The following is an 18,425-nucleotide window of genomic DNA, read 5'->3' on the forward strand; positions in this document are numbered from 1 at the left end:
CAACCACATCATATTCCTGTGGGTTTGGTGATATTGAAATAGAGCACAGTTGAAACACTTTGAAGTACTTCATTTTAGGAAGTGCGCGGTTTTGCATTAGACTCTGATAAAGGACATAGAGGATTTCATATTCTGACACCGGTCTTTGGCCAGAAACAAATTGCTGCAGGGTTTAAAAGGCTTGAATCCAGGTCACAGGGAGAATGATGTGGCATATGGGCCTGGCCTCCAGAGTAACATCAGCAGATTACGGCTGTGATTAAAAACCAGAGGAAACGGACTGCCACCTAGCTCAAATCCCCTGGGCAGACCTTATCTAAGAGGAGGATAATGTCCAGAAATTGAACCTGTATCGGTACTGATGCTGTTTCTGCTCAGCAGCCTTATAAATGGATCTGGATAAGGAGAAGCGATTCAGCAATGGAGACATGTGACCAAAGCTATTATCAGATGAACCAGATAACAATGATATGACACAACAATGGCATAATAACCGTCTACTACCACAATGTTTTTGTTGGCAGAACCCAGTGCAGACAGATCAATGAGATTGACGTATGGCGTTTTAATACAAACTAGCTCTCATCCTTTATTTAAGAACATAGGACAGACAAAGGTATAAGTTACATAATTCAATTCCATTCGCTCATATTGCACAACAGAAACCAGATGCCATTGTCTCTGATGAAACCTCTAATTTAGCCAAGAGAAAATAGTATGGGATTTTATGACATTAAAGTCTTCATAATCAACTTAGAGGATTTCCTTAGCTTCATACCCTCAACACCCCAGTTCAAACTTAACCTAGCCTCAACCACAACCCTAACCCTAGATTCGTGTCCACATCCCAGTTCAACCCTAACCCGAATCATAACCTTAGCTTCATGTCCACAACCCAAATAATCTGTAAGTGACTTGACTTACACAATACATTTTCAGATACAATAGGATGATTTGGACATAAAGTGTGAAAATGCTAATATAGGAACCATTGACTTGCATTGGATTTGTGCCACAAATACTAAAAAGTTAGCATTTGAATCAGTGGCCAGTTAAACCAAAGCATGGACTGTTGTCGTACCTTGTCCATAGACTGCTTAAAGGGTAAGGAAACCAATATGTCATTTTGGTGAACTATTCCTTTAAGCTTTCTAATGCGTTTTCCTATTTTTTTAAAAATGTATTAGTAATGTTGTCTTTGTCATTCTTGGTAATGGATCTAATGTGCTGTTGAAGATTAGCCAGGAGGGCATTTCTGGTTTCCCCAATTCTGGCACACGTTGCATGAAACTATTTAAATTACATTTTGTGGAAACTGTTGATGGATAGGGGCGCCAAATCCAACATTTGAGATGATTTTGTCGGTCCCAAATGTACAAAGTAGAGCATACACAGTGGTGGAAAAAGTACCGAATTGTCATAGTAAAAGTATAGAAAGCTACTCAAGTAAAAGTGAAAGTCACCCAGTAAAATAGTACTTGAGTAAAAGTCTAGAAGTATTTGGTTTTAAATCTAAGTATCAAAAATAAATGTACTTGCTAAAATATACTTAAGTGTCAGAAGTAAAAGTAATATAATTTCAAATTCCTTATATTAAGCAAAGCAGACGGCACCATTTTCTTGTTTTAAAAATGTATGGATAGCCAGGGGCACACCAAGTGAGTCCGCCAGACCATAGGCAGTAGGGATGACCACGTGTTCTTTTCATAAGTGCGTCAATTTCATAATTTCATAATTTCCCTGTCCTGCTAAGCATTCAAAATGTAATGAGTACTTTGGGTTGTCAGGGAAAATGTATGGAGTAAAAGGTACAATATCTTATTTAGAAATGTATTGAAGTAAAAGTAGTCAAAAATATGAATAGTAAAGTACAGATACCCCCCAAAAATACTTAAGTAGTACTTTAAAGTACTTTTACTTAAGTACTTTACACCACTGAGCATACATAAAGGCTTCATAAGGACTACATAAATGCTTCACAAATAATCTATAACTGTCATACTCTATAAATGGTGTATTAAGGGTGACATAGCCATTTCCACTGTAGGTTCATTTCCAATTGTGACATAATGCACTATGTATGTTTATACACCATTTAAAGAGTATGACAAATGCTTATAGATGATTTGTTAAGCCTTTATGTAGTGCTTATGAAGCCTTTATAAGTTGTGTTTAGTTTGAAGTGGGACCATTTTGTCTTTAGAGAAATATGAATCTGTCAGAGGGAACTGCAAATGGACCAGACTGAAGTTGGTTCTAAGTCTAACCAATGATATGTCTTTTTTTCTTTGTATTATCTTTTACCAGATCTATTGTGTTATATTCTACTACATTCCTTTCACATTTACATAAACTTCAAAGTGTTTCCTTTCAAATGGTACCAAGAATATGCATATCCTTGCTTCAGGGCCTGAGCTACAGGCAGTTAGATTTGGGTATGTCATTTTAGGCAAACATTTTAAGAAAGGGGCTAATCCTTAGGAGGTTAACATTCAGGGGATAAACTACAGTAGATGACTATATCCAAATATTGTTTGATTTGCTTGCCTATAAGTAAGTGATGACAGTCGTCCGACTGATAACTTTACCAGGACGAGGACCTACCAATGTCAAGCTCTTTTCAAAAGCCTAATCTCTGATGATGCAAGTTAAATTACATTTTTTCTTATTATTTTATTTCACCTTTATTTAACCAGGTAAGCTAGTTAAGAACAAGTTCTCATTTACAACTGCGACCTGGCCAAGATAAAGCAAAGCAGTGCAACAGAAACAACAACACAGAGTTACACATGGAATAAACAAGCGTACAGTCAATAACACAATAGAAAAAAAAGAGTCTATATACAGTGTGTGCCAATGGCATGAGGTAAGGCAATAAATAGGCCATAGTAGTGTAACAGTATAACTTTAGTCCGTACCCTCGCCCCGACCTGGGCGCGAACCAGGGACCCTCTGCACATAACAGTCACCCACGAAGCATCGTTACCCATCGCTCCACAAAGGCCGCGGCCCCAGAGCAAGGGGAACCACTACTTCAAGGTTTCAGAGCAAGTGACGTCACCGACTGAAAGGCTGCTAGCGCGCACCACCGCTACCTAGCTAGCCATTTCACATCGGTTACATTAGCAAAGTAATTACAATTTAGCAGATTAACACTGGAGTGATAGATGAGCAGATGATGGTGTGTAAGTAATGATACTGGTGTGCAAAAGAGCAGCAAAGTAAATAAAAACAATATGGGGATAAGGTAGGTAGATTGGGTGGGCTATTTACAGATGGACTATGTACAGCTGCAGCGATCGGTTAGCTGCTCAGATAGCTGATGTTCAGCTAGCTAACTACATACAAAATGGTTATATAACATTTATTTAACAATCCCTTGAAAACGGCACATAGTTATCAATGGTTTTAGCGGAGATGGGGGTCTCCTTGCCCCCCAGTAGTTAACACATGCGTCAATCTAAGTAACATAATAAAAATTCCCCATAAAAATCTGTCAGTTTAAACTACAGATATCACTGCATCCACCTATGTCGGCCTTCCACATCTGCATTGGAAGGTGGCTGAGCTACAGCAGTGTTTACCAGACCCTGAGACATTCTACACTCTATGGAAAGGGGAGACTCTCACAAACATGATGGTGTTCTCTGTTTGGCTCTACCACCCACACAAGTGTCACGGGACTTGTTTGAAGGTTACACATACAAACAAATGGAGGTAGTTTTGTGACAACAAAAATAAGGGGTTAAATGTCTCCAAAAAAACACTTATCTCCTGAGCTTTCTTATACAGTAGCTCCTAGATGTAGGACAGGCACTTCAAAGCCTTGTTCCTTATGATGCATTTTATGACTCTTTTTTTGTTGCCATTTATGAACGTTTTATTCAATGTGTTTCTATAGGCTATAGTAGTAGTCCAAATTAAATTTGTCAAATATTTTTTTAAATATTTTTTTTTATACCTCAGGGGTCCTAAAATTCCAAATCAAATAGCTAAATGGTCCGTGGAATGACCATCTTAAAACAATTCCATATGTTAGCTTAGTACTTAGTAGGACAACTCCACACAAGCATCTGGGCCAGCTCCCAATTGACTCCGATTCCTTGAAGAGCTTTCCTTGTCCCCGAATCGCCCAGAATGAACAGCGCTTCCCACTGACGACACGTGAACTACGCACACAATCCGATTCCAAGGGAGTTTCCCATCTCCTCAAAAGTATCTCTGGAAGTCGAGGACATACTTTTCCCAGTGTGTATCTGTTGATTTAAGGTTACTTTGGTTTTGAAGATTATGTCTCCATCTAGTGGGAAAAAAGGGAAACCGTAATGTCCAGAAAATCAATAGAATCAGTGTATAGGTGTATTTATGTGAGGATGGTTTGTGTTAAAAATATGAATAAACTTAGTATTTTTACTGTGGTGCCAAACACCAAAGCTGTCATCCTAATAATGGAAGTAGATCAAGTGCAGGTTGGAACACTTACTAAATATAGTTTCCGCAAACATCTGGCCATTAACGTGAGAATCATTGGTTAGAGCTGTATGATCTTTGCTTGAGCGGAAGACATCGGGATTTAAGAGGCATTTTAACTGCTTTCAACCCTAATTCTGTACTGATGTTGGTGTAGAGACAATTGATATTGTGGGCCTGGAATGGGATGTGTAATATGTATAGGACTTTTATTTTGACACGCATTCGAAATAGTTCATATAAGTACAACCACAATTTTGTTTTATCATTTGGGCAAAACAATTGAATGCAAACAAATAAATAATTAATTGTATTTTACTGCTGTAAGATATATCGATTATTAAGATATTGTCCATAATTGTTTTCCTTATTTTATCATTTCCACTTAAAGACTACAGGACAGAACTCTTATTCTGAAGGATTGTTATTCTTGCTGGTTTGACATTCGTTTGAGTGAGCAGTTTGTAAGGGAATGTTATTAGCTAGCTATCTTTAACAACGGTCAGTAAAGTATCGATTTGATTGAAGACCAATGGAAATGCGACGAACATGTCGACCATAACTTTTCTGCCGTCACCACTCGAATGTTCCATACCACCAGCACTGCAGTAGCGTGTTTCTCTTGCGAGGTGAGTTGAACCGCTAATGTTAGCAACAAGGTTAGTTATCAGATAATCGCAATCAGACTAGGGAACTGGCTAGTGATTTGGTAAATTAGCTAGTTTAGCAACAGTGCACCCACATCTGGCTACGCGGGGCTAAAATCTGGTTTATGGCTGCTCCACTGGCACGAGCCACGAGTCTATGTAGTTAGCATCTAGCGAGCGTATTACGTAATAGTTACAGCACAATTACCACAATGGTTAGATAGCTAACGTTACGGAACTAGTGTGTGGTTTAACGGCTATCTACCTAGTTGTCAATCACAATGGTAGCCTAAACACTCACCGCTGTTAACGTGACTTGCTAGGTAAGACATTTTGACATCTGGCCTTATCGTTTTTCAAGATTGTCATAGCTATATGACCAGCACGGTCAAATAATCACAGTGGTTATAGAGGATGCAACAAGTAAAGGTGAGTTGGTTTTTCATAGTCGAGCATTCAGAGGTCGAGACAGCAGGTGCAGTAGAGGTAGATGTGTAGCTAGTTAAGTATAAATATTTCAACTATATGGCAAGCGTTAATGTCTGATTGAACTTGTTTGTGGCCGCACAGCTCGTTCTAGTTTATCACATATTCTGGGTGGTGTCGAGTAGTGATGGGCATTGAGCCGGCTCATTGGCTCGGTTCATGTAAAAGAGCCGGCTCATTTGGCCCCCAAATGACTCTTCGTTCAAAATACTTAAATTGACCTAGAACCATGAAAAAAAGTGAATCTTCAATGTAAAGCCAAAAGGGTAGGCTACCATAATGTGAAATGCACGTTCAAAACATTTTTACCGGGACAAATTATTAGATGGCCTGTAAAACGTTTTTTTACGCACTGAAGATCAGCGTCGACCAGTTTGACGCGCTGTTTACACTGTTTACCAGTATTATTACTGTTGTCGCCCTAGCCCCTTCTTTGAGAGGACGGAGGCGAGCATCCAACGTTATTGTGCATTAACGCCACCTACTGTACTGGAGCGTTGCCGAATCCTGCAGATGCAGGAATGCCCATATGCAGGAATTGCAGAATGCAATTTCACCCTTCTCAACTGAACTGGGTTAGTTAAGTAATAATGCACGAGGGGGTGTGGTATATGGCCAATATACCACAGCTAAGGGCTGTTCTTATGCACGACACATTGCAGAGTGCCTGGACACAGCCCTTAGCCGTGGTATATTGGCCATGTACCTCAAACCCCTGAGGTGCCTTATTGCTATTTTAAACTGGTTACCAATGTAATTAGAGCAGTACAAATACATGTTTTGTCATACCCGTGGTGTACGGTCTGATATACCACGGCTGTCAGCCAGTCAGCATTCAGGGCTCGAACCACCCAGTTTATAAATTAGCATTAATACTGCCTGTAAAAAGTGGAGCGGGCTAGTGTTGTGGATTCACATCCTGCCTCTTATCTTTCTCAAGGCTTAGATTTGTGTCGATTTGGCTAAAAATATAAACCTATCCTTGCGTCATATGTCTAGATTTTATTTGCCTGCCATGACATAAGTGCTTCATATTTATCTGGCTCACAGATAACCCTATTCAGGCTGATCCTCTGCACTTGGCCTACTTTTTCTATTGTCAGTGCCTATGAACAGGTGGATTATCTAAATGCTGTATTATACTTACGTGGGGTGGGTCTACCTAGCATCTGATCTCTATCAAGCTTGAGCTTTGAGTAAATAGGAGACCTGAAAACAGTTGGCCTGCTCCTTGGACATGAATTAGGATCTAAAATAAATCTTATCTAAGGTTTAGAGATTAAGATAGTTATGTAATCTGTTTACATGTTGTAACAAATGTATCTCTTTATCTCTCTTTTATCCTCACTACCCCTCCCTTCTCCTTTCACTTTTTCACAATGAGAGCAGCCCCACTGAAATTGAAACATCCAAGACCTTGTTAATCAGGAAATAGACCAGGTATGCTATGCACAAACGCCTCTCGTAATCTCACGATTACACACTCCAATTGGTTGAAGTGTTATGCTCTATGTTACTGCTGTCATCATCATGTTGCTGTGCCCGTGCTGTGAATCCCTTTTCTTCAACCATGAAGGTCTTGTTAGTTTGTTTTCCTCTAGTTTTTCATCTTCTTTCATCTCCTCCACTTTCTATGAATCATGGCTTGAGTTCATTTAGCTCATCCATGTTCAGTTCATATCTCACTTCAAAGTGGACAAGATTATAGGTAGTTGAAATACAATCTGAATCTTGGCATAGAAGTGTCAATCTCTTTGAATCCTAATGTTTCATTACTGGGGCTGAAACTTGCAACAGTTTGATTGATATATTGCACTGTACACCTTGTACTGTGTTTGCACTAGAGGTCGACCGATTATGATTTTTCAATACCGATACCGATTATTGGAGGACAAAAAAAGCCGATACCGATTAATCGGACGATTAATTTAAAAAAAAAAAATTAATTAAAAAAAAAATATATATATATATATATATATCATACACACACACACACACACACACACACAAACAATCACATTTTTGTAATAATGACAATTGCAACAATACTGAATGAACAATGAACACTTTTATTTTAACTTAATATAATACATAAATACACACACACGCACACAGCTCTGAAGTGACAATGATACTGAAGAGTCTGCTTAGGAGACAAATACTCTCAACTGTTTGAATAAAAATAGAGTTTAAGTTACCTGTGATGAATGTTGAAAACAAAAACTGTCATTTCTATATGCAGGAAATCCTATTTTAATAATGGGCATGGTAAGAATTGACGACCAAAGTGCGAGTCATAATTCCCATGACACCTTCTAGCAAAATCTGAAAAGCGGTTCCTTCATTTATTCCATAGGATATTTTTTTAGATTCACTTAAAATAAGGTCTGCATTTCGTGTAGGCTTACATCACCGTGCCAATTTTATAACTGTGTGGATATCCATAGGACAAGGTAACTCTGATCAATATTGGCTAAATATAAGCGAAGATCAATTTTTTTGTAGAGTGGATTTATGAAAATATGTTGACAAATGTTACCTTATCCTAGTGAGATTTACACGGGTATCAAAACGTCGAGGCGGTTTAAGCCTGCACGAAACACAGACCTTATTTGAAGTAGATCAAGACATTCTCTATGGAAGACATGAACGGTAAAATAACGAAGGAACCCCTTTCAAATTCAGCCGCAAGTTATTACAGGAATTATAACGCGTTGACTATTTCTCTCTAAACCATATACCTTTGACTAATCCGGAAACTATCACCTCGAAAACAAAACGTTTATTCCGTTCCGTATTTTATCTAACGGGTGGCATCCATGAGTCTAAATTTTCCTGTTACATTGCACAACCTTCAATGTTGTCATAATTACGTAAAATTCTGGCAAATTAGTTCGCAAAGAGCCAGGCGGCCCAAACTGTTGCATATACCCTGACTCTGCGTGCAATGAACGCAAGAGAAATGACACAATTTCACCTGGTTAATATTGCCTGCTAACCTGGATTTCTTTAAGCTAAATATGCAGGTTTAAAAATATATACTTGTGTATTGATTTTAAGAAAGGCATTGATGTTTATGGTTAAGTACACATTGGAGCAATGACAGTCATTGATTGATTGTTTTTTATAAGATAAGTTTAATGCTAGCTAGCAACTTACCTTAGCTTACTGCATTCGCTAACAGGCAGGCTCCTCGTGGAGTGCAATGTAATCAGGTGTTAGAGCATTGGACTAATTAACTGTAAGGTTGCAAGATTGGATCCCCCGAGCTGACAAGGTAAAAAATCTGTCGTTCTACAGAACGTTCCTAGGCCGTCATTGAAAATAAGAATGTGTTCTTAACTGACTTGCCTAGTTAAATAAAGATTAAATAAAGGTGTAAAAAAATTAAAATAAATCGGCACCCAAAAATACCTATTTCCGATTGTTATGAAAACTTGAAATCGGCCCCGATTAATCGGCCATTCCGATTAATCGGTCGACCTCTAGTTTGCACCATAATAACATTAATGCTAAGAATAAGAACCCACTTTCTGAATTAGTAACTGTTCCACACACACTGTTATGTACAAGTGGTACGTAAACACAAACACAGCATGTACTGGACTAGTTTTGGTTTGCTAATGCCATGTAAATGATCAGTGTGTTGGTTGTAGATATGATTGACAGTTCTGTCAGTAGTGGAACTGGACAATCTGGCAGGGATTACGCACATGTGTAATTAAGACGTCGGGCAGACTCCGTGGCATTGTGACTCAGTGACATCATCAGAGACAGCAAGTCCTCCGGCTACTCCCAATAGGGGCCTAGGAGGAAGGTCTTTAGACTGCCATGCTGTCTACATGCTGCCCCAATGGTCCCATGCATCACAACAAATAGTGAACCCTAAAACCTGATTTGAATTATTTCTCCACTGTGAAGGAAAATAAGTGCGGATCACGTGGTGGTGGCGCAGGACTTTTTCTGTCTGAACATGAGGGATGCAGAGAGGCCGGGCTATGATGTCATTGCTTTGGCAGGGGAAATGATTAAGGCGTTGAATCTCAGACCGTGCTCTTCAAATTCAGTCCAGTTTGTTCTCAGTAATGAATCGTTCAAAAAACTGTCCATGGTGAAGAATTGGGATAGGAGGGTTCACAGTTAGGCAGTGTTGTGTAAAGTAGGGGACATGGAGGCTTTGGGTGTTGTTAGGCTAGTCTTTTTGTGCCAGTCAGAATCGCACAGCTTTTAACATCAGTTTTTTCTCTCACCCCAAAAACCTGACCCTGCACTTTCTCACAGAATATGAAGCTTGTTTGAAATAGAAAGTGAGAGCCTGGGTGTTTATTTGTATTTCATAGGTAGGTAGGCAGATGCCTGTGTGGAGTTGGTTTCGGTCTCCTGACATGATAGCCTTTATCTCCAAAAGTTGTATTGGTAATAAATGGTCTTGAAAGATAAGCTCTGTCTGTTGCAGTTGCTTTGCAAATCAAGAAACAATCTAAAGATCTAGGATGATCCTTCTAGAGTTCTTAATGCTAGAATGAACATTAGGCTACTGAGTATTAACCTGGCAGGGGATACACTACTGTAGGTCTATACCATTAAGACCAAAGCAAGAATCCCAGGTATTAAAAGTGTTCAGCTGGTGAGAGTTCTGATAACAGGAGAGCATTACAGTGTAAGCTCAATGCTCTGGGTCTTGAGATCAGTGTCTATCAAATGAAGGGATTTATCTGGGTTCCAGGTGGAGAAAGACTCCAAAGTTGGGTAAATATTGGGAGAAATTATATGAACAAGATACAGAAGCAAAATAACACATAGCTAGCCTAATATGCTGAAATGATTAGGTAAGTCACATGTGGTCCTGTTGAGGGATGCTGTAACTCATTCTGTTAGTGCTCAGTACATGCTACAGGCATGGCGTGCTGTCATTCTAAGGGAAAGTAAAAGTCCCTCTCCAACAGCACATGACCAAGATCGTTTATAATAAACAAAACGGGCCTCTGAAAGTACAGGATTAAAGTGTGTCTGTAGGATCTCTGGGTATGTTGTTGTTTTGAATAATTCTGGGTTTGTTTAACATTTCTGTGTGCTGTTTTGTCTCAGTAGGACTTCTACTCTGGGTGACTGACTGTTTCCCAACTGGTTGTCAAGTCAACATGGTTTACCTGGACAACAGTCCAGTGTCTTATCATTCTTATGGCTCTTCTAGCTATTGTTCTTCCGTTATCGTGTATCATTGTATCTATCACAAGTTCACAACAACCTTTCAGGTTACCATGTCACTTTCACTAGCGCTTCCTGGACGGTCCCAAACTCAAAAAAGTTCTGGGACACTGTAAAGTCCATGGAGAATAAGAACACCTCCTCCCAACTACCCACTGCACTGAGGATAGGAAACTCTGTCACCACCGATAAATCCACTATAATTGAGAATTTCAATAAGCATTTTTCTACGGCTGGCCATGCTTTCCACCTGGCTACCCCTACCACGGTCAACAGCACTGCACCCCCCACAGCAACTCGCCCAAGCCTTCCCCATTTCTCCTTCTCCAAAATCCAGTCAGCTGATGTTCTGGAAGAGCTGCAAAATCTGGACCCCTACAAATCAGCCGGGCTAGACAATCTGGACCCTTTCTTTCTAAAACTATCTGCCGAAATTGTTGCAACCCCTGTTACTAGCCTGTTCAACCTCTCTTTCGTGTCGTCTGAGATTACCAAAGATTGGAAAGCAGCTGCGGTCATCCCCCTCTTCAAAGGGGGGGACACTCTTGACTCAAACTGCTACAGACCTATATCTATCCTACCCTGCCTTTCTAAGGTCTTCGAAAGCCAAGTCAACAAACAGATTACCGACCATTTCGAATCCCACCGCACCTTCTCCGCTATGCAATCTGGTTTCAGAGCTGGTCATGGGTGCACCTCAGCCACGCTCAAGGTCCTAAACGATATCTTAACCGCCATCGATAAGAAACAATACTGTGCAGCCGTATTCATTGACCTGGCCAAGGCTTTCGACTCTGTCAATCACCTCATCGGCAGACTCGATAGCCTTGGTTTCTCAAATGATTGCCTCGCCTGGTTCACCAACTACTTCTCTGATAGAGTTCAGTGTGTCAAATCGGAGGGCCTGTTGTCCGGGCCTCTGGCAGTCTCTATGGGGGTGCCACAGGGTTCAATTCTTGGGCTGACTCTCTTCTCTGTATACATCAATGATGTCGCTCTGGCTGCTGGTGAGTCTCTGATCCACGTCTACGCAGACGACACCATTCTGTATACTTCTGGCCCTTCTTTGGACACTGTGTTAACAACCCTCCAGACGAGCTTCAATGCCATACAACTCTCCTTCTGTGGCCTCCAACTGCTCTTAAATACAAGTAAAACTAAATGCATGCTATTCAACCGATCGCTGCCTGCACCTGCCCGCCCGTCCAGCATCACTACTCTGGACGGTTCTGACTTAGAATATGTGGACAACTACAAATACCTAGGTGTCTGGTTAGACTGTAAACTCTCCATCCAGACTCACATCAAACATCTCCAATCCAAAGTTAAATCTAAAATTGGCTTCCTATTTCGCAACAAAGCATCCTTCACTCATGCTGCCAAACATACCCTCGTAAAACTGACCATCCTACCGATCCTGTTTATGACTTCAAGCCTATCAACTCCCGAGATTCGGGAGATTAGGCTGGTGTAACCGATGTGAAATGGCTAGCTAGTTAGCGGGGTGCGCGCTAATAGCGTTTCAAACATCACTCGCTCTGAGACTTGGAGTGGTTGTTCCCCTTGCTCTGCATGGGTAAAGCTGCTTCGAGGGTGGCTGTTGTCGATGTGTTCCTGGTTCGAGCCCAGGTAGGAGCGAGGAGAGGGACGGAAGCTATACTGTTACACTGGCAATACTAAAGTGCCTATAAGAACATCCAATAGTCAAAGGTATATGAAATACAAATCGTATAGAGAGAAATAGTCCTATAATTCCTATAAGAACTACAACCTAAAACTTCTTACCTGGGAATATTGAAGACTCATGTTAAAAGGAACCACCAGCTTTCATATGTTCTCATGTTCTGAGCAAGGACCTTAAACGTTAGCTTTCTTACATGGCACATATTGCACTTTTACTTTCTTCTCCAACACTTTGTTTTTGCATTATTTAAACCAAATTGAACATGTTTCATTATTTATTTGAGTCTAAATTGATTTAATTGATGTATTATATTAAGTTAAAATAAGTGTTCATTCAGTATTGTTGTAATTGTCATTATTACAAATACATTTTAAAAAATTGGCCGATTAATCGGTATCGGCTTTTTTTGGTCCCCAAATAATCGGTATCGGTATCGGCGTTGAAAAATCATAATCGGTCGACCTCTAGTTCAAAGGTTGTGTGAACTCAGGCTTCCCATGCAATGCTTCTCTGGTGACCTCTCCTTCAGCTTGAAAAGTGTGGAATGGTGGCGCTCCCTTGTCCTGACAGCATAATATGTTCTTGTATGTGCTCCAACAGTTGTAGCTAGATTGTGTACGGGTGGAAGCCTCTGGAACATGGCTCGAGTGGCAGGAAGCTATTGTTGTGATTTTAGTTCACAGAGGGCAGCTGTGTTAATCCGCCCATCGGGCTCAGGTTACTGCCATGTTGACTTAAAGGTCCTGCATAGTCATCCTATTTCCCAAGTAAAAATAGCCTTTTAATGACCAAAACATGCTCAGAATTTAATACATTTTACCTTCTCTCATCTATAACGATCAGAAAGCCTGAAAGAACTGTCTGAGTGGGCAGGGAGTTTATATTCATGTGCTCTCCTTGACTGGCAGCTCTTTCAAACATCCCTGTGTACATTGCCAGGTAACAAGGTAAATGGGCCACAAGTTATTGATGACTAGGTAAACAATGGACCACATGTCATTCTGAGCCTAAACGGTATGCACCAACCCATTTTCTCAGCAATATGCTCTCATGGTCGACAGAGCTGATCATGGACTGTTGAATATCAGCAGCAATACACAATTGCATTTCTATTGTTTTGTAACTAATTACAGAATACAGTTCACTGATAAGCTTCTTCACCAGAATTAGTAAAGCCTGAGTCACCTTAGACATAAGGGGAATGTACATGAAAACAGCATACAATAAGTGTACTGCACAATTTATTGGTGCCCTTGCATTAGCATTATAAAGGATAATATGTTCAGAATTGTATGTATTGATCAGATGTTTATTTGATTATTTACAATAGGCCAGCATAGCTGAAATATTGATCAACATGAACACTCATGAGAAATAAAGGTGAGAAATAATGGTTAGACGTCATTTGACCGGGCAGACGGGTTTAGCCGTGCACTTTTTAGTGAAACTTTTCAATGTTTGTATTTGTAATTTCTGTGTGCCTGAAATGCTCTATATTTGAAATGAATAACTATGACTTACAGTATGTTGGGTCTGGCTTCACAGGATATCCCCCTATTTCTTGCTAAAGCCGATTTAGTATCATAGCATTCCTGCTACGGTGGATGCCTGGGAAGCAGTGCAGACAGAGTAGATGTTGGAATTTCTCAAATGTCTTATTACAGCTTGATGAGTGGAAAGATAAAGGAGATGGTAATTGAAATAATACCCCCCCGCCCCCCCCTAATCATCATGATTAGCCCCAATGACACAAGCTACATTAACTGTAAGACAACAACCAACACAATGGAATGTTAAAAATATGATTTTCAGAGGTAAATTACAAATACTATAGATACTGTAGGGGGTTTAGGGATGGAAGAACAAAAACCATATAGTGACTATCAGGTGTGTTACAGAAAATATACAGTCAAAACAGCCACAGTTACAGCCACCGTGTCAGACTCCTCAACCTCTGTTACGTACATTATGGTCAGAGCTTGTTACATCCACTGATCCACTGTCAATGATGGTACAGCAGCCGTCTTCAGGATTAGCTTCCTGGCAAGATCCATCCAATGTTCTCCCCAATTGATAAAGCAACTTGATCATAATTTTCGGTGCAGCCTGTCCCCCTGAAATGAAAAGCAACCACTGCTGTCAGCTGTCTTCATTCTTCGGAAAATAGTGTAAAGTTAAATTAACACTGGCATCCAGCCACAACACAGTGTGCTTTTTCCAGCATGCTGGTAAGTAGCTTGCTTGCTGAAAGTCACAGTTGACAAGGATTATGTATCGTTCTGCTTGAGCTATCTTACAGTTTGTAAACAAAGCCGTATGATGCGCTCATGTGATGACTGTTCAGGTTTTACATATTTAAATTAGTTAAGATTATAAGACTACCATAGGTGTATGACATTTCCAGCTTTACGTGACGTTGCATAAAGCTGGTAGTAAATCCTGCCTCCTGGATCCAAGCGTTTGACATGGGGGGAGGTAACCAGTAACTTTATGATCAACTTTGTCAACGTAACAGCTAGTCATTTTTCATAATTGGGTCAACCTACTATTAACTGGTTTCATCCAAATATCATCACATTTTCACTGTTCGCAACCTTTTAAATTGCATTCAAACAGCCATTGATAAAATGCAATTGTGTCCTTAGCTTATGCCTGCCCATACCATAACCCCACCGCCACCATGGGGCACTCTGTTCACAATGTTGAGATCAGCAAACCGCTCGCCCACAAGCCATGCGGCCCGGTATAGTTGAAACCGGGATTCATCTGTGAAGAGCACACTTCTCCAGCGTGCCAGTGGATATCGAAGGTGAGCATTTCCCCATTGAAGTGGGTTTACAACACCAAACTGCAGTCAGATTAAGACCCTGGTGAGGACGACGAGCATGCAGATGAGCCTCCATGAGACAGTTTCTGACCGTTTGTGCCGAAATTCTTCGGTTGTGCAAACCCACAGTTTCATCAGCTGTCCGGGTGGCTGGTCTCAGACAATCCTGAAGGTGAAGAAGCCGTATGTAGAGGTCCTGGACTGGCGTAGTTACACGTGGTCGGCGGTTGTGAGGCCTGTTGGACGTACTGTCAAATTCTCTAAAACGACGTTGGAGGTGGCTTTTTGTAGAGAAATGAACATTCAATTCTCTGGCAACAGCTCTGGTGGACATTCCTGCAGTCAGCATGCCAATTGCACGCTCCCTCAACTTGAGACATCTGTGGCATTATGTTGTGTGACAACTGCATATTTTTTGTGGCCTTTTATTGTCCCCAGCACAAGGTGCACCTGTGTAATGATCATGCTGTTTAATCAACTTCTTGATATGCTACACCTGTCAGGTGGATGAATTATCTTGGCAAAGGAGAAATGCTCACTAACAGGGATTTGAGAGAAATAAACTTTTTGTACATATGGAACATTTCTGGGATCTTTTATTTCAGCTCATGAAACATGGGACCAACACTTTACATGTTGCGTTTTATATTTTTGTTCAGTGTATATATAAAACACAGAGATATCACCTTTTTGACTGCACTGGGCCTTTAACCATGGGGTGAGGCATTAAACAAGAAGACAATGGATGGCAGTGTAACACTATGCAAAGCGTTGTATTACAGTAGATTGCACAGCAGTAAAATTAACTGCTGCACCAAATTCTGTAAAACACAGCTATTCAGCTATGCTGCTGTTTTACCTGCTGAGAAAACTGCAAATAAGTTTAACAATGAATGAATGCATTATGAGTAAAGCACACCACATGACTAATGCAAAAATGGCATGTGGATACAGACTGCATTCCATCAAGTCATTGATATTTAGTGTAGGAGACCATATCGGTACACACTGCTAAGTGACAGATTAGCTGGAGGTTTGCAAGAGCACCTTTGTGGCCCATCAGTAGCAAGTTGAGCTCTCATTCCAAGGCAATGTCTGTTTTAGGCTGCTCCTCTGAATCCGTTAGCATGTGATTTTGTAAATTTCTCTGCATTGGGTGGTGTTTATGTAAGGCGTTGCCATGGCAAGGAGCTGGTCCTCCGCAGTATTGGCTGGGCCCAGTGTTTCATCTGCAGTCCTGCCTGTTATGGTGGGTTGCCATGGGGATGGGCTGGTCGTTCTGCAGCAAGACCCATTAACCTATTGGATTAGGGCTCATACACTCTGTCAGGCTAGTGAACTGGAGGGGAGCCCTGGGAATGTGTCAGGCAGGTGATGTGAGGCAGGAAGCAGTTGGGGATACAAGTAAAGGAGGGATGTTCTAGCCAGTTTAGTAAGATGGTGAGAGTTCTAGGCATTTTTGATGAATGTGTTATTTTGTTTATCTCTCAGGTCTGTCCGTCAGCCACCCTCTGTCCCCCCTGCGATCATGGAGGCCCAAGCAGGGGAGGAGCCAGGCCCAAGTGGTTCGGCTCCTGCATCGTCTGACTCCGCCCCCAGCCCACATAGCGAGGCAGTGACCAATGAGCTGCAAGAGCTGTCGCTGCAACCCGCCCCCAACCTGCTGCCCCTGAGAGACAGGAAAAACGGTGAGTGCACGTTCTGATTCCAGGCAACTGCCATCAAGCCCGCTGATGAGATTAAAACCCCGGTGGACTGATGCTATATGGTGCGAAGACCATCCACTTTCATCAGAAAGACTGCAGCTATGAAGTATGGACAGGTTACTCAGTCTGAGGCTCTGTGTTGTGTAAACACTTCTATAATGTAGGTAGAACTATAGAACTGTAGAACCGTTACAGTTTGCTCTCATACTTCCTATCACTTGGCACAGTACCCACAGTGGTCTCTGGTCAAGGAGGGAGAGTTGTATGGCAAAGTTGTTAGAATTCCAGCTGAAAGAGCTCAATGAGGGGGAGGAGAGTAGTATCTTACCCATGTGCACTCCGGGTCAAAGGGTACCTGGAATGCAGTTTGCGAAAGTGCACTTGAGGAAGAGGAGTAGAAGCTGTTGTGCAGGAATAAAAGCCAGCTGAACTTGAGCTCTCATTAAGTCATGAGGAGGAAGAGCTTGTGTATGAAATTATTTTTACAGACATGAGGAAAATAGGAACGTGTGTGTGTGTGTGTGTGTGTGTGTGTGCGATAGTCTAAACATGGGGGCTACTCTCTCCTTTTCAAATCAAATCAAAGTGTATTTGTCACGTGCGCCGAATACAACAGGTGTAGTAGACCTTACAAGTGCAATTTTTAAGTAAAAAATACGTATTAGGATGAACAATAGATTAGTAAGGAAATAAATAACAACAGTATAAAGACAGTGAATAATAACAGTAGCGAGGCTATATACAGTAGCGAGGCTGTAACAGTAGCGAGGCTATATACAGTAGCGAGGCTATATACAGTAGCGAGGCTGTAACAGTAGCGAGGCTATATACAGGAGCGAGGCTATATACAGGAGCGAGGCTATATACAGGAGCGAGGCTATATACAGGAGCGAGGCTATATACAGGAGTGAGGCTATATACAGTAGCGAGGCTATATACAGGCACCGGTTAGTTGGGCTAATTGAGGTAGTATGTACATGTAGGCATGGTTAAAGTGGCTATTAATATATGATAAACAGAGAGTAGCAGTTGCGTAAAAGAGGGGTTGGTGGGTGGCGGGTGGCGGGACACAATGCAGATAGTCCGGGTAGCCAATGTGCGGGGGCACCGGTTAGTCGGGCTAATTGAGGTAGCATGTACATTAATGTATAGTTAAAGTGACTATGCATATATGATAAACAGAGAGTAGCACAGCGTAAAAGAGGGGTTGGGGGGTGCCATTTGATAAGCTGTTCAGAAGTCTTATGGCTTGGGGGTAAAAGCACTTTGTTCCTCCAAACCACACCAGCATCCTAAACCACAAGCATCTCAGCGAAGGGAAGCTGTGAGACAAGCAAATTTTAAAAAGAGCAGCATGCTATCATGAGCAATACAAGTCTGAGTTAATCGTGTTCACT

At 41.2% G+C, this 18,425-nt stretch overlaps 1 protein-coding gene across 3 annotated transcripts in view; it reads left to right on the forward strand.

The window, feature by feature from the left end:
- The first annotated feature begins 4,891 nt into the window (after nt 1-4,891).
- LOC120034059 (myocardin-related transcription factor A-like) overlaps nt 4,892-18,425 on the forward strand; it is a 44,922-nt gene continuing 31,388 nt past the window's right edge. For 2 of the 3 annotated variants that reach the window (XM_038980471.1, XM_038980475.1), the window contains exons 1-3: nt 4,892-5,099; nt 6,993-7,043; nt 16,814-17,010. In XM_038980471.1, the coding sequence (XP_038836399.1) occupies nt 16,851-17,010 (160 nt within the window). In that variant the 5' untranslated portion in view covers nt 4,892-5,099; nt 6,993-7,043; nt 16,814-16,850. The remainder of the gene's footprint in view (nt 5,100-6,992; nt 7,044-16,813; nt 17,011-18,425) is intronic. The other variant, XM_038980472.1, reaches the window with a different exon arrangement.

This window comes from Salvelinus namaycush, chromosome 41 (genome assembly GCF_016432855.1).
Source record: "Salvelinus namaycush isolate Seneca chromosome 41, SaNama_1.0, whole genome shotgun sequence".
NCBI lineage: Eukaryota > Metazoa > Chordata > Actinopteri > Salmoniformes > Salmonidae > Salvelinus > Salvelinus namaycush.